Source organism: Hibiscus syriacus, unplaced genomic scaffold (genome assembly GCF_006381635.1).
Source record: "Hibiscus syriacus cultivar Baekdansim isolate YM2019G1 unplaced genomic scaffold, ASM638163v2 tig00110472_pilon, whole genome shotgun sequence".
Taxonomy (NCBI): domain Eukaryota; kingdom Viridiplantae; phylum Streptophyta; class Magnoliopsida; order Malvales; family Malvaceae; genus Hibiscus; species Hibiscus syriacus.
This window is the reverse complement of record NW_024062752.1, coordinates 1490033-1507701: the sequence shown is the minus strand read 5'-3', so window position 1 is coordinate 1507701 and position 17669 is coordinate 1490033. Positions and strand designations below refer to the sequence as shown.

The 17669-nt window shown below is 40.0% G+C and overlaps 2 protein-coding genes across 2 annotated transcripts; one reads left to right on the top strand and one right to left on the bottom strand.

Moving 5' to 3' along the window:
* Window positions 1-739: 739 nt before the first annotated feature.
* Window positions 740-1159, top strand: LOC120127750 (protein ULTRAPETALA 1-like). The gene has a single exon (XM_039145588.1). It carries the CDS (start codon window positions 740-742, stop codon window positions 1157-1159), a length of 420 nt encoding a protein of 139 aa, XP_039001519.1.
* A 64-nt stretch (window positions 1160-1223) lies between these two features.
* On the bottom strand, window positions 1224-2653 carry LOC120127923 (UDP-glycosyltransferase 79B6-like). The gene has a single exon (XM_039145736.1). It carries the CDS (start codon window positions 2613-2615, stop codon window positions 1236-1238), a length of 1380 nt encoding a protein of 459 aa, XP_039001667.1. The 5' UTR covers window positions 2616-2653; the 3' UTR covers window positions 1224-1235.
* Window positions 2654-17669: the final 15016 nt, after the last annotated feature.

Below are 17669 nucleotides of genomic sequence, written 5' to 3'. Positions count from 1 at the left end.
AACAATAAATGTGAGAATGGAGAAAAGAAAGAAAAGAGACCCTTAACCCATCATGATGTAATATCTTCATCCAGTTCATCATTTTCGTGTAGAACCGACTTATGTATCTGGTCTCTTATTCCTAGATTTTGAAGCCATTCTTTAACCATTAATATAAACACTGTCGTTATATCTACATAAACATTTTCTTGCTTCTCATGAATTTCTTCGATTACAATCATTTTCTCAAAGCAAAGTGCAAATAAAAAATGTGTGAAGCCTTCTTTAATAACCGTCACTTAAATTAAAACAACCAAAAGTAGGAAAAAATATCATTCGAATTTCAAAATTTCAAACAAATTGGAGAAATAAGGATTTTGATCAAAAAAGAAAAACTTGCATGTTTCTATCAAAACATGATGGTGTAAGACAAAAGTATGAGGTTGATATCGTCGGTGTTGGGTCTAGAGACAGAAACGATAGTTGCTTTAGATAACTCGTTGAAAATGCGAGTCGACTCGGGGGCTACACCTGGATTGAATGAGATGAGCATTTGTAAGTACTGTAGACCAAGAGTTGTTATAAAATCTCATCTCAACATTACCTATATTCGATTTCTCTCTTCTTTAGGGTTTCTGGGTTCACTTTCTTTTTGGGAAACCTAATAAGGAGAAGTGTGTTTGAGCGTGCGTGTGTTTGTGTTGGTTTGTTTGGTATCATCTCTATCAGTGGCTTGAAGAAAGGAATATATTTTATAGAAATGGCACGTGGGTGTACCAATCATAGATATGGTGACCTTGAAATCACATGTGAATGCACCGCTGGTTGCAATGAAGACAAGTTGACTCCTGTTGTGTTTGAGAAGCATTCTAGAAGAGAGATTGTTCGAAAGTGGAAAAATAACATTCGGGTGATAGTTAATGGAGACAAGGTTTCATTATCAAAGACTGCATTGTTGAAATACTACAATCAAGCATCTAAAAATGTCAATGATACTAATAGATCAATTATTGGAAGAGTTTGCCATCGTGATGAGTTTCTTCACTATAAGAAGGAAAGAGATAGGAATGGGGTTAGAGGGGAATCAAATGGCAGGTCAAATGGTCAATGTGTCATATCAATTTTCTATCACTCACAACAAGGACTATTAATAGCGAGGGACCGATTTATTATTTTTTAAAACTTCAGTGGGTAAAATGAAAATTTACTCAAACATTAGTGGGTATTTGTGTAGTTTACCCATCTTGTTTTGCATCTTAAGACTTCCTTTTAACAAGATCTTTTAGAGCTTGAATGAAATTGTTGATATATTGTTCTTGAAGATCTTTGTTGGAAAGTGTTTCCTTCAGCTTGGCATGGTTAGCCCTGAACATATTAGCTGTTTCATTGTCTTTGTCCATCACAAACTTGACGGCTTCACTCAATGACTCCTTTGATACCTGCCTGTTTTTATCTCTCTCTACTTCAACACCAATATTCAGTTCATTCACCATCAACCTCGTGTTCAGAATTTGATCTGTTAGTTCAGGAATCAACACGATCTGACAGTCACTAAGCAAAAACTCCCACATTGTTCCATACCCACAGTGGTTCACGAAACACCCAATGCTTGGGTGTTGCAACAATAGTTGTTGTGGAACCCAATCATCATAAACCAACCCTCTTCCCTTAACCCTATCTTGGAACCCCTCAGGCAGGGCTTCTTCAACACTCGAGCATCCTTTGGGTGGCTTTAAAGCTACCAAAAATGGGTGTCCACATAACTCGAACCCAAGGACCAACTCCTGGAACTCATCCTTCTGCAATTGACTCTGGCTTCCGAATGCACAGAACACCACAGACCTTGGCTCGAACTGGCTTAGCAATTTAACCCATTTGTCATCAAGTTGTTGGGTCTCTGTTCCGGGCAAGCAAGGCCCTGATAACAAAACTGGCTTCCCAGATCCTTGAGCTACGTAGTCAAGAAATGGTCCCTCGATTTCACGGTAAGTCCTGAAGGCAATTGCATCACTTTCTATCAAACCTACCCTTATCCGTTCATCAAATGAAAGTCCACTCCCAAAATCCTCAACAACAAACAACAATGAAGGAGCCTCTTCAGCTTTGAGTCTCACAGTGGAAGAAGGGTAACCAGGAGGCAATTCTATCGCCTCTTCTACCGTGGTTTCCCTGGTTAGTTTCTTAGCGTTTAACCCCAACCCCATCCCCATTGAGCAAACCACTGAATAGAATATGGGACTGATGCCGAGTTGGCGAGCCAAGTCAGGAATCCAAAACCAGAAATCATAAAAAACCACATCAGGTTTTAGAACCTTGAAGATGGATTCAACTTGATCTCGGGTTTGGTCAACGGAAAAAGCAAGGTACTTTTGTTGGTTCATAGGAACAACAGATGCGGTTTCAGCACCTGGAGGGAGACCATCGACTTGAGGAAGAAGGAGAGGAAAGAATTGAATAAGGTCGGGGAAATGGTTCATGTTTTCAAGCCTTGGTTGAACACCTTTAGGCAAAAGGAAGGATATTTTATGGCCTTTCTGAGCCAGTTTATTTGAGAGATGAAGGAAGGGGATGAAGTGACCATAGGCAACCCATGGAAACATGGCGATGTGAAGCTTTGAGCAGTCGGGTTTGCTCATCTTTTTTGATGACACGGGTGATCCCAGAGGCTAAACACTGTCCCTAATATATAAAGCCTAAAGTTCACCATTGCACATTAAACGCCATTTTTTATTTGGCGAATTACGTAATTTGCATATACTTTAAAATCATTATCTCGAAGAGTTGTTGAGAAATAAGACGGCAAACAAATTTGCATATATTTAAAAACCACCGCGCAGCAGATCTGGTATAATAAAAAGGGGTAAACTATACCGATGATATTTTTATGTTTTTTTGATTTTGGCCATTCATTAAAAAAATGGTTTTATTCCTTAACATTATTGGTCTATTTAGGAAAGCACGAATTATTAATTAAGTATTATTGGTAGATTATATTAAATTATATAAAACGAAGAAAATGGCAACCCAATGAAACATGGCAATGTGAAGGAAGATTTTAGCAATCAGATCTTTTTGGCTGAAACAGAGGCTAAAGACAGGACCTGATTTATAAAGCATTTGCAGACCACCATTCCCGACCATTCCACCGCCCCAATACCACCCACCTTCATTCCTTCAGCGGAAGACCATTGCAACCCTAACAGTTTGGAATCCACTCGCACCATGCCATATCCTTCCCCTTTTGACTAAATCAAAGGTCCTAGCAAGCTTTGCAGATTCAAATGAATGGATCTGTTGACACAAACCAACCAATTTCATCATATAAAAAAAGCCCCTTGATCAAAGTAATAACTGAAGCTTTGATGGTCGCGGTTTATCAAAAACAGCTGAAGCTTTCGTGCATTGGAAGGAGAAGTCATTCAACTGGAGAGATTGTGAATTATATTGCAGTAGAGCCAGTTAAAGGGTGGTCGGTCAACAACGTGGGGGTTTCGGCCGGCGGCAGCGACGTCGTTGGTGGCCGACGGCGGGAAAGATCATGGATTTTAGAGTTTGGGTATTTGAAGTTTATAGTATTTTGAGATCTTTTGTAATTTTAAAAGATTGGGTTTTTTTTCTAAAAAGGATAATAATTTTATTTTAAATTTAATAAATGAAATACTTCAAATTATATAGTTTATAATGTTAGATATTTAAATTGATAAAAAATATATATTTAAATGAGAAAAAATATAATTTATATAAATTTTTTATGAGAAAATAACTTCAGTGACCAAAAATCTGAGATAATATACGATTTTGACCAATTTTTTTTGGATTTGAGAAAATGACTAATAAAATCGCAATGCGATCTCTAATTCGCATTGCGATCTCCACTATCGCAAATTCGCGTTGCATTTCGCGTTGCGATAGTTGAAAATCGCGTTGCGATTTTCCATTTCGCGTTGCGATAGTTGAAAATCACAATTCGCGTTGCATTTCGCGTTGCGATAGTGGAGATCGCAATGCGAATTAGAGATCGCATTGCGATTTTGTTGGTCATTTTCGCAAATCTAAAAAAATTGGTCAAAATCGTATATTATCTAAGATTTTTGGTCTGAGATTATTTTTAAGCCTATTTTAAAAGCATTATCTCGAATATCGAAGAATTGTTGAGAAATAAGGCGGCAAACAAATTTGCATATATTTAAAAACCATTGCACAGCAGATCTGATAGACTGTTATAATAAAAAAAAGTTTAGTGTTGTAAACGTGATGACATTAATAATTTATTAATATTTTTATTATAATCATCATCTACCCATAATTACACAACAAAACATTATTAATTTAAGTTGTAACTGTAGACACACTTTATACGATTGAAATATATTTATATATTATATATATTGTATAAATATTATTATTATTTTTAAAACTAACACATTTTACATTTTGTTTCATTTCTGTATCAGGCCCAAAAATACACGTGGTCTAGCAGAATATACATTGGCCCAACAAACCCGTGGGAAACCCTAGTGGCTTCAGCATCTCATCCAGCGCCGCTTACCCGAGAGATCCCTACAGCCACACACATCTCAGCAACACCGATTTTCTCGGCAACCACCAACGCCACTCCGACCATTTCGCACAGCACATCAACGGCGTGGGTACCTAGGACTCATCCACAACCAAGCAACAAAATATCAACGCAATTAGGACTCTAGATTTGAGATTAAATATAGATTTTTTCCAGTATAAAAACTCATGTAATCGATACATTTGAGACACGAAGAGATTACCACGAGGCATACACGCACATAAGCTCACAATAGCAAACACACACAGAGTCCGAACACTTGTAGAGCATTTTGAAAAAGAAATAAAAGAGGTATATATTTCCGTTTTTACCTTCGATTCGGTCGGCTTGTGTTGCATGCGTTCTCTTTTTCTTTGTTTCAAACCCAAAAAATGAGCTTTAGACCGATGAACGGATGGGCGTTCTCGAGATCTTCATTTGTAGATCTAGCCCCCGAGGTCAATAATCTTTGAAAAATGTTTTGATTTTCAAAGCGGGGATAGAAAGAGGTTTCGATTGGTCAATAATCCTATGATGAACAAAGGAGAGAATTTGAGTGAGACAGAGGGACTCTGGTACGAGAAGAAAGCAAAATGAAGAAGTTTGAAAGTGTTTTTGAATTTTATATTAAACCCGAATGGCCTATGACCCGACCCACCAAACCCCTAGACCAGCGTGTTTTCATTCAACAAGGGGCAAATCATCCTTTTGGTTCCTCGGTTTTAAAACATTTAATTTAGACCCCTAAATCAATTTTTGAACCCGAAATCCTTGTAAATTGGCCATTGAATTTATTTAATCCTTTTATTATTATTATTTATTATTTCTTTTTATTCTATTATACTTTTATGTTATTACGTATTACATTATTATTTTTTATATATATTTCATTATATGTTTTTTTATTCACCTATTATTACTATTATTTTACTAATATTATTTCTTTATATATATATATATATATATTTATATTTTATTATCCCTTGGGCCTTTTTTTTGTCTGCATGTACTTTCTTTCTGACTAAAATTTCCCCTTTTGTTTGTTTCGATAAAGTGGTAGTTTAAGTCAGTAGGTTAGGTTTGCTTTATATATATTTTTATTTTTCTTCTCCTATTTGATCTTTGAATTTGTATGCATGTTACACACTTTAATTTACTACCCATTTTCCTTTGATTATTTTTGTTTCCTGGAATGATTTGGCTTTACCTTCATTATTATTTTAAAATCTTTGTAGATGTTTAGGGTCCTATTTAGGATTTGGTTTGAATATTAGATTTGTTTTAATTTGCATGTTAATGGTGTAGAGACATTCTGGTCTAGAATTTTATAATTGTTTTTGAAGGACTTTATTTTTTATTTTCTTTGGTTTACTATTCTATTTTTTATATTTTATTTATGTTTTTTTCTTTGATTTATTCAATGTTCATTTATAATTACTATTTTTATCTAACATTTTTGACCTTTTTAATAAGAACTTCAACCAATCAAGAGGTAAGTTTTCGGATCGCTATTTTACCTTTTAATTTAAAGTTACATTTTTCTTAACTAAAGGCAACTGAAAATTATATAGTACCGAAAGGGCAGTTCAAGGGTGCTAACCCTTCCTTGACTGTAACCGACTCCCGAATCCGACACATCACTGGTAAGACGCAGATCATGTATGGAATAAGGTATCCGATCTACCTATTTGTTTTAAAATAAAAGATCGGTGGCGACTCCAATCCATTTTTCAAGTCGAAGCCTAATTCCGGGGCCCGAACCAAAAGACGGTTCCGACAGCTTGACGACTCCACTAGGGACACAGGTAAGTGAGTCAGGCTAAGGTAATTTCCAGTTGTCTTTTTAACGAAAAGGGTAAGTTTTCTCGTGATTTCAGCCTTCAAATTTTTTTTCACTTAAGGCTTTATACCCGAGCTCCAAACCCTGTTTTAAGTGGGGGTAAAAGCGACGCCTTCGTGTGAATTTATTCACCGTGCGGGCATAAGGGAATATGTCATCTCGAGTTTAACTTATTCCACACAAGCCTGTGATAGGTTTAGGACTAAGGGTCTGGCAAACCCAAGGGGGCACCGGCAAGGAGAACTAAGGTACCGTTTTTAGAACCTAAATTGGGAGACCATGCAGAATTAGAGCCTACCCCGGAACCACATTCCAAAACCTAGGATATTTTTACCCTAACCATTTTCTTTTTTTTCTTTCGTCATTTTATTTATTTATTTTTATTTTACTAATCCTTTTGCCTTTGTGTTTGTTTTCTAGCATTTGCATCATAACAATAGGCTATTGATCCTTAAAAAGCGTTTGTTAAACACAAAATAAATCCGAATTAATGGACAAAGGTGTTGTAATACAAGAGATTGAAAATGATGAGGCACTACTATGGTCCGAGAAGACTCAGAAAGAGAAGGGAGACAGTCTTCAGGGAAATTATGTGTCAGAGCTGGTTAGTTATGCGTCAGCCTGAAACAGAACGATGTCCAAGAACTGCGAAACATTTGGGATAGTTGGGGGAATGACAGAAAGCAGAAGTTCAGCCAACGATATGGTGATATTGTCCTCTTACTCCATGTCAAGACTGATGAGCCCCTGCTCCGAGCATTAATTCAATTCTGGAATCCGGGATATAGTTGTTTCACCTTTAACCAGGAGGACATGGTGCCTACTATCGAAGAGTATACTACCCTACTGCACTGCGAAAACATCAGACTAGAGAGGGTATAAATCAAACACATCAAGAGCCAGCCTTTCAAGAACGGACTAGCTAAAATTGTAAGGGTTGATGAAAAATGGGTGACTGATCGACTTCGACACAAAGGTAACGGGGAAGGAATCGAGTGGATTCACATAAGGCAACTAATGAAGAACCACCCTGATGAATGAAAGACTATAGACCTTTTTGCACTAGGTCTGTACGGTCTGGTTATCTTTCCGAAGACTTTGGGTTGCATCGACGCAACCGTGGTAGAGCTATTCGAACAACTTCCAAGGCGAATCAACCCAGCACCGGCCATCTTAACCGAAACCTTTCGATCTCTCAACCATTGCAGAAGAACTGGCGGAGGAAGGTTTGTTGGGTGTACTCAGCTCCTTCAAGTTTGGATTCACAACCACTTTTGGAAGACTAATGGGGTAGTCTATCGCCGATTCAGCACTACTTATTCACATTTGGGAGAATTCATCACTAGGAAATGGCATGAAGGTGCTTCAAAAGAAAAGTGGATGAAAGTCTTTACACATCTTCAGGATCGAGAAATTACCTGGAGAGCCCCTTGGTTGTTCATCGGTGATGTTCTTTTCTGGTGTGGGGATTCTGACACTATGACATTACTTGGACTCTGGGGTGCAGTCGGGTATGCTCTGTTGTTAGCACTTAGACAGTATGGAGCACATCAGTTTGTCCCGGTAACATGCGGGCTAGCTAGATCAGAGTTTGTGTATAATGGTGACAGTTATAAGAAGAGGATCAAGGAAGCAGCTGATTCGTGGAAGAAAGTATTCCGGATGGACGTTGTAGCTGTTAGAGACATTCTTACTCCGGATTATGTGGAGTGGCGAAGGCTGAGAAAGAATGATAACATCCCGGTGCCAAATTGTGAAGATACCCGGACCGTGGAGGAATATCTCAAGACTGTCCATTCGGAACTTGAGATAGCTAAGGCAGAGTTTGAAGCTGTGAATAATGAGTTGAAGCAGAGGATTAAGGAACTTGAAGCTGAACGTTATCAATGGAAGCTAGATGCCGACTCTCAGAAAGATAGAGCAGACAAACTGGAAAGAGAACAGAAAAGAGTCAGTTTTGAGCTCGAAGATTTGAGAAAGGGGTATCAAGATAAAGTCAAAGATAACTCCAAGTTGAAAGTAACCTCTGAATACTGGAAAGAAGAAGCTCACAGTCTGAAAAGGAAGTTCGAGGGGCCTGATGAAAGAGCTTGGAAGGATCAGCTGAAGACTGCTCAAAGGCGCTTGGCAAACAGTCAACATCAGAACCAACGCTTGAGAATCCGAGTGGCTGACTTAGAGAAACAACATAAAAATGATGGCAAGACAATAGCTGAATTAGAAGCTATTGTAGATGGGTTCAAGAGGTAAGCGAACGAGCTTCAGATAGTGCCTTTCGATGGAGGATTACAGTGGCGTTTCTGTTAGGAGCAAGCACAACAAAGGGTGAGGGCCAGAGACGCAACCATCCGAGATTTCCTGGAACAAGTACAGAAGGTGGCTCGTCATCTTCATGGCCTGGCAAGGGAAGTAGGAGTGGTTTGACAAGGCATTCAACCAGTGACAGATGAAGGCAGAAGACTTGTCAACCTACTAGAAGCTGTTAGGGGTCTAGAGGATTTAGTCCGAATGTGCCTTTAATTTGTTTTTATGTCTCTTAAAAGATAAAACATTTTTGTCTGAATAAGGATTATTTATAATGATTGACACTTTTCTGGATCAATGCCTCCAAATTGCATACATCATACATTACATATTTTGCATTTTATATTTTATGTTGTTTTTTATTTTATAGTTTCCATGTTTTTACATTCATATTAACTAACAGAACATGTCTCAGACACCAAGCTTACCATCGCAAGCATTAGATACGCATCACCCGCACAATACTGGAGCAAAAAAGAGACAAATGGAGGCCATAATGGAGAAGATCGTAGAGAACATGGCAAGACTGCAGAAGGAATTGGAGGACAAAATGACTCAGAACAATCAAAGTACCATGGAGTCCATCAAGAAAAGTTAGGAATCCTTAGTTGACCAAATCGTGGCTAAGTTGTCTGGTTTATAACCACAAGCAAGTGCACCCGGAGTAGGTACTTCTGAGGGGGTAACCATTTCTCCAACCCCACAAGTGGTTATCTCATCCGGGATCTTACCCGGACTGCAAAGTGACTCATTTGCCGCCAAAGGGAAAGTTGTATCGGTGGCAAATTTACAGACTTCTACGACAAATCCTGACAGTCATCCGGACGACTGCCCTATCCCGAATTTTGACGAGGAGGATAAGGCAAAGAAGATGGAATCGAAGATCAGAATGCTCGAAGATCAGATGAAGATGGTCCAAGGAGACCATGATTATTATGGAGTGGACACAATGGAACTGAGCCTAGTCCCAGATTTGGTGCTTCCACCAAAGTTTAAGATCATTATGTTCTGTCAGAAGATGACATGATACGGGGGAAACGACCAACTCTTGATCCACTACTTTCAGGAGAGTCTGTCCGGTTCAGCTATCCAGTGGTACAACCAGCTCAGCCGAACTCATATCAAGACATGGAAGGACTTAGCCAAGTCTTTCTTAGAGCAGTACAAACATATCAATGATATGAGACCAGACCGAGTTATGCTGCAGAGCCTGGAAAAGAAGCATAACGAAAGTTTCCGATAGTACGCACAGAGATGGAGGGATTTATCTGTGCAAGTTCACCCACCCTTGGATGAAAAGGAAACTAGAAAGCTGTTTGTACAGACCCTGAAGGCACCTTACTTTGGGCACTTGGTAGAAATCACGTCGAGAAGTTTCTCAGATTTAGTCATGGCCGGTGAGATGGTTGAACTGGCCATAAAACAAGGAAAGATTGAGGGAGGTGACTCCAGTAAAAAGCCTCCCATGAAGAACAAAGAGCGATAGATCAACAATGTCAACACATACAGTACCAACAAAGGTGTTACGGTCTCAAGTTCAAAAACAACTACAGCTGTATCATCCGGTACTTCTAACCAAACTCAGAGAGAACCAAAGAGAGAAAGGGAAATAGAGCAGTTTGATCCCATTCCCATGACCTATAAAGAGTTATATCAACAACTCTTCAACACTTACACAGTATCACCCTACCCAATGGATCCGATAAAGCCCCCATATCCGAAGTGGTATGACGAAAACGCCCATTGCGAATATGATGGAGGTGTGCAGGGGCATTCAATTGAAACTGTCTCGCATTCAGAGGCTTGTACAACGAATGTGGAACAAGAATTGGATCTATTTCAACTCCGGAGCACCGAACGTCGCCCATAACCCCTTGCCTAATCATCCGGAGGCAGGAATCAACGCAATCACCACCGAGAACGGCAGGAGAATTAAAATTTATGTTTCGGAAGTTAAAGCTCCTTTGGCTTGGGTATGGAGCCAAATGGTAAAGGCGGGACTTCTTACACCCCATTCACATAAAAAAAAGGATTAAAGATGGTAACCATTGTTGTTACCACAACGAAGAGGGGCATAATGTGCAAGAGTTCCCAGAATTCAGATCGATAGTCCAGCTCATGATGAACCGGAAAGAGCTGGAATTTTATGAGGAAATTCAAGATTCTTTGGAAGCAGAGGTTTGCGCTACCGGAGAATCATCAGACAGAAGATTTAGTAGGGGTAGTCCTTTGATAATTACCCCTAAGGCAAATATGATAGTAACAACACCAGCCAAGGTGGTGATCACAACACCTCGGCCTTTTCAATACAAGAACAATCGAAAAGTGCCATGGAATCACGAATGCCAGGTGAATACTTCCAAAGGATGTGATAGCAAAGTGGGGGTAAAGACCACTTGAGCCATTCAAATCAGATATGCTAGTTGTCAATGAACCTATAAAGGAAGAAGAAGCTAAAGAGTCCCTCAAGATCTTGAAGCACAACGAGTACAACATTGTAGAACAGCTCCACAACTTACCTACGCGTACTTCAATGCTAGCATTTGACGTGATGCCTTTACTGACATTGAAGAGGTTGCTAATAGATACCTCTCACATGATAGCCTGTTAAAACGTGGTCCGAGCATTTGACGGGACCAAAAGAGAGGTAGTTGGTAAGATCAAGGCACCGTTGACCATCGGACCAGCCACCTATAATGTTGAGTTCCTTGTGATTGATATCATGCCGTCCTATAACTGTCTTTTGGGAAGGCCATGGATTCATCAAGCAGGTGCAATACCCTTCACGTTGCACCAAAAAGTTAAATTTTTTATTGACGGGGCCTTAGTAATATTCAATGTTGAGGAAGATATCGTGACAAGTGTGACCATGGAGGCCCCCTATATCGAAGTAGACGAGGAAGCAGTAGAATGTTCATTCCGCTCCTTGGAGTTTGTGAATGGCACATTCGTGGTAGGAGGAAAGAAGATTCATAGACCTCGACTCTCCAAGTGCACAAAGATGGAGATCAAGCAAACCCTGGGTCGAGGTACCAAGATCAGAAAGAGGTTTGGGAAGCAGTTGTAAGGAAGGATAAATCCAGTCCTTCACATTTCAAAGCTAGATCAGTTTGGGCTCGGTTTTCAGCCCAGTTATCAGGAAATGAGGAAAGAGATCCAAAAGAATCGGGAGAGAGGATTAGCAAGGTTGACTGGAAATGAACTCTAATGGAAGTCCATGACGTTACCGCCTCTTTACAAAACATTGAAGTCAGGTGGTTATGTGTTTGAAACCACCACATACGAGTTAGAAGCGGCTCTGGAAGATCTAATCATCAATGTCGTGACCACATAAGATATGGACAATGAAGATAGATCTGGGATATGCCCTCTACCACCTAGGTTCGTGCCTAGCAGTTGGTTGGTGGAAGAACTACCTGTGGTTTACAAGAATCTTTTAGAGTAATATTTGAACTATCCCTATTTGTCTATACCCAGGGCAATAGGTGATCTTTTGTAAGGGTGAATAAATATTTTGTTTGAATTCAATAAAAGATGCATTTTTTCTTTCCATGACAAACAAGTCTTCTTATTTTCATTTCTTTTTGAGTTCATTGTTTATTTTATTTTATTCATTCTATTCTATTCTCTTTCAAATTTAATTCTTCGACTATTTCGTGTGGGATGTTTCCTCTCTCACACACATATCTTCTTTGCTCCCTCAGGACCCCAGATAACGATAATGTAGGCACTGATGATCCTGATCCGAAAGTGGATTTTGAATCGGCCATTTGTCTCGGGGAATTTGATGAATGCGACACCGAAGAGGGGTGTAACTTGCCTACCGATTTGTTGAGAATGGTAGAAAGAGAAGAGAAGCAAATACTGCCACATGAGGAAACGACCGAAGTCTTGAATCTGGGTATTGAAGATGTCAAAAAGAAGGTTAAAATCGGCACAACTCTCTCGGCTGAAGCAAGACAAAACCTGATAGTCTTACTTCAGGAGTATAGAGATGTGTTCTCCAGGTCATATCAAGACATGCCGGGACTAGGCACAGATATGGTAGTTCATAAACTGCCAATTAAGCCAGAGTGCAAACCCGTGCAACAGAAACTGAGAAGGATGCGACCTAAGATTCTCCTTAAAATTAAAGAAGAAGTCAAGAAGCAATTCGATGCCGGTTTCCTTTAAGTGGAAAAGTATCCAGAGTGGGTGGCCAACATAGTGCCGGTTTCGAAGAAAGACGAGAAAGTTCGCATGTGCGTTGATTACCGGGATCTTAACAAGGCGAGTCCTAAAGATAACTTTCATATGCCTAACATTGACATGTTGGTAGACAATACAACCGGGAATGCTTTCTTTTCATTCATGGATGGATTTTCGGGATATAACCAGATCAAGATGCATCATGAAGACATGGAGAAAACCACGTTTGTCACAATGTGAGGAACCTTTTGCTACAAGGTGATGCCCTTCGGACTGAAGAATGCTGTGGTGACCCTGTTCCACGACATAATGTATAAAGAAATTGAGGTTTATATCGGCGCCATGATTGTCAAGGCACAAACCGAGAATGAACATGTCGAGAACTTGAGAAAGCTCTTCCAGAGAGTGAGAAAGTTCTAGCTAAGATTGAACCCTAGCAAGTGTACCTTCGGAGTAACATCCGGAAAACTATTAGTCTTCGTGGTTAGTCGAAAAGGCATCGAAGTCGATCCCGATAAAGTTAAGGCTATTCAAAGTCTACCTTCACCACGAACATAAAAAGAGGTCAGAGGTTTTCTGGGCATATTGAATTACATTGCACGATTCATATCTCAGTTCACCGATAAGTATGATCCAATCTTTCGTCTTCTCCGAAAGAATAACCCTGGAACGTGGGATGAAAAATGCCAGATTGCATTCGAGAAAGTAAAGGAATATTTGTCTCACTCTCCTGTCCTGATGTCCCTTATCCCGGGCAAACCTCTATTCTTGTATCTTTCCATATTCGAGAACTCCATGGGGTGTGTCCTAGGTCAACATGATAAATTCAGGAAGAAGGAAAGAGTCATCTACTATTTGAGCAAGAAGTTCACCGATTGCGAGGTCAGATATCCTCCCATCGAGAAGGTTTGTTGTGCTTTAGTCTGGGCTACAAAAAGACTCCGACAATATATGTTGTATCATACCACTTGGTTGATTTCCAAGTTAGATCCCCTGAAGTACATGATGGGTGTACCTGCTCTATCTGGAAGGTTAGCCCGATGGCAGATGCTCTTGTCTGAATTTGACATCGAGTATGTAAGCCAGAAAGCAATCAAAGGAAATGTCATATCGGAGTTCTTGGCAAGTAGAACCGATGAGAATTACGAGCCTTCAGACTTTGACTTCCCAGACGAAGAATTGATGGCTATATCCTTAGAAGAAGCAAGTACTTCAACGGACAGTTCCTGGAGAATGTATTTCGATGGTACATCAAATGCATTAGGACATGGCATCGGGGCAATCCTGATCTCTCCAGAAGGGAATCACTACCCATTTACCAGTAGACTGAACTTCGATTGCACCAATAACATGGCAGAGTATGAAGTCTGTGTCTTGGGAATCCGAGCTGCACTGGGGCAAAGCATAAAGACCTTGCAGATATACAGAGATTCAATGTTAGTAATCTATCAGCTTCGTGGAGAATGGGAAACCAAGAATACAAAGCTGATGGAATACCGGAGGCTAATACTAGATCTGCTTGAAGAATTCGATGAAGTCACCTTCCACTACGTGCCTAGAGAAGAAAATCAAATGGCTGACGCTTTAGCTACCTTGGCAGTCGCATTCAAGGTTGGCGAGGAGTCTGAAATGATGCCAATCAACATACAGTCGTATGAGTACCCGGTTCATTGTTACCAAATTGATGAAGCGAAAGTCACTAAGCCTTGGTATTGGTACTCCGACATTCTGCAGTATATTAAGCATCGAAGTTATCCAGAAGAAGCCACCGAAACCGATAAGAGAAATCTTAGAAGGATGACAGCTGGATACGTCATTGACGGAGATGTCTTATACAAGAAGAGCCATAATCAAGTCCTGCTAAGGTGCGTCGATGCTGAAGAGGCAAAAATGATAGTGGAAGAAGTATATGATGGAGTTTGTGGAGCACATGCAAATGGACATATGATGTCAAGACAAATAATGAGATGCATATACTTTTGGTCTACACTCGAAAGTGATTGCATCAACTATGCTAGAAGATGTCATAAATGTCAGATTTACGGAGATAAAATCAACGTTCCACCTCGTCCACTTCATGTAATGACGTCGCCCTGGCCTTTCTCAGTGTGGGGCATGGACGTTATCGGGTAAATCTATCCAAAGGCTTCAAATGGTCACCGTTTCATTCTCATGGCAATTGATTACTTCACAAAATGGGTAGAGGCTGCATCATATGCAGTGTCACTCAATCCACTATTTGTAAGTTTCTGGAAAAAGAGATTATATGTCGGTGTGGTCTACCTGAAAGGATCATTACCGATAATGCTACAAACCTGAACAACAAGATGATGAATACTGCTTGTGAATAGTTCAACATAAGACATCACAATTCTACCGCTTACAGAGCAAAGATGAACGGAGCAGTAGAAGGAGCAAACAAAAACATTAAGAAGATAGTGGAGAAAACGACTGAAACTTACAAAGACTGGCATGAGAAGTTGCATTTTGCTTTGTTCGCTTACCGAACCTCTGTATGAACCTCGACCGGGACAACTCTGTTTTCACTAGCTTATGGAATGGAAGCAGTGATGCCCATTGAAGTAGAGATTTCATCACTCCGGGTCTTGACAGAAGTCAAACTGGATCATGCAGAATGAGAACAATCTAGATATGACCAGCTTAACCTGATAAATGAAAAAATACTGAAAGCCATTCATCATGGTCAAATCTATCAGAAACGAATGATCCGAGCACATGAAAAAAAGGTGCGCCCGAGAATATTCTGCGAAGGAGATCTGGTACTAAAAAGAATTTGGCCAGTCCATAAAGATTTTCGAGGAAAATGGATGCCAAATTGGGAAAGTCCTTATGTCGTGAAAAAGGCCTTATCCGGAGGAGCCCTTGTCCTGGTTGAAATGGACGGACCTGAACTGCCACATCCCATCAACTCGGATGCAGTCAAAAAGTACCTCGATTAGGATGAAAACCCGAGAGGGCATCCTAAGTTGAAAAAAGAAAAAAGAGAAAAAGAGAAAAATAAAAAAATAAAAAAGAGAAAAACGTTTAGGGTGTAAACCCGAAAGGGCGCCCTAAATTGAAAAAAGAAAAAGAAAAAGAGAAGAAGAACAAAAGAAAAAAGAAAAGAAAAATAAGGTGGGTTCAAGATGAAAACCCGTAAATAGCGTATTGCAACCAAGGATGGGTCCAAGTTGAAAACCCGAAAGGGCGATTTAAATATCAGTTCAAGAAATCCAGACAGTGGAAGCATCCCGACATCTGAATCTCCTACAAAATCAACAAGTTGGAGAAATGTTGCACTCTCCAGAACGTTGTCGCGTTTTCAAAGATCCCTTGGCAAAGACTGTGTTCAAAGTCACCTGACGGCTTTTCAGCTCAGAAGTGCCCGCATTATCGAGATCTCATACTTCATCATGTATTCATTTTCTAAAATGTTTGTCATGTATTATTTGTTCTTTTTCTCCCTTATGAATAAAGACGATATTTTCTCTAAATCAATTCCTTTTGAGCATCTTGAATTGAACTTAAACTCAATGATTTATATATTTATGCAAAATATAATCGCATATTACTGTACAAAGATTCATTGAAAAGTACAGGTATCCGAAAGCCGATCAAGGCTCATGCACATACTTGAGATGGTCGAGAAGCATTTCCCAAATCAAGAAACGAATAGAATGTGCACATCATATTTGAACATTTGAAGAATTCAAGATCAGGAATCAAAACTTCCAGAATCAAAAGTCAACACGACAGGCCACCGGAGATTGAGATTCCTCCCCAGAGCCCCAAGATAACATATATTGCATATGCATTTTAGGCACACCTAAGAGCATTGCATTCATGGCATCACATATATGCATAACTTTTTCAGGTTCCAGCTAGAGTCAATTTCGACTTCGCAGCGAAGGATATTGAACTCGAAGCGACACAATTTGCTCGAGAGTAGATTTCAACTTCACAACGGAGGATATCTAACTCGAAGCCAAACTTCACAATAAAGGGGCCATCCACGGTTTCAACTTCACGACAAAGGGAATCGTGTCCACCCGCAACATACAATACTTGGATTTCAACTTCACGACGAATGATATTCAAGTTAAGGCTCAACTTCACGACGAAGGGGCCATTCGCGATTTCAACTCCACGACGGAGGATATCGTACCCACACATCCACGATTTCAACTCCACGATGGATGATATCGTGCCATTTGAGGCTCAACTTCACGACGATGGGGCTTCCCAATTTCAGAGCCAATTTCAGCTTCACAGCGAAGGATATTGGACTCAAGACATCACAAGCTTAACTTCACAGCGAAAGGGCGACTGCTGTCAACAAACAATTTCCCAATTCCAGAGCCAATTTCAACTTCACAGCGAAGGATATTGGACCCAAGACAACACAAGCTCAACTCCACGACAAAGGGGCGACTGATTGTCAAATTAATTCAGAGTCAATTTCAACTTCACAGTGAAGGATATTAAACTCGAGATAGCACAAGCTCAACTTCACAACGAAGGGGCGGTTGACTGTCAACAAACAATTTCCCAGTTCCATAACTAATTTCAACTTCACGGTAGAGGATATTGGATTCGGAGCAATACAACTTACTTGGATTTCAACTTCACGACGAAGGATATCCAATTATCAGGCTCAACTTCACGACGAAGGGGCCACCCACGGTTTCAACTTCACGACGAAGGGAATCGTGCACATAAGCAACATCCATCTCTAGATTGGATTTCAACTTCACGACGAAGGATATTCAACTCGAAGAAGGAGTGTCTGCCAATAAAACT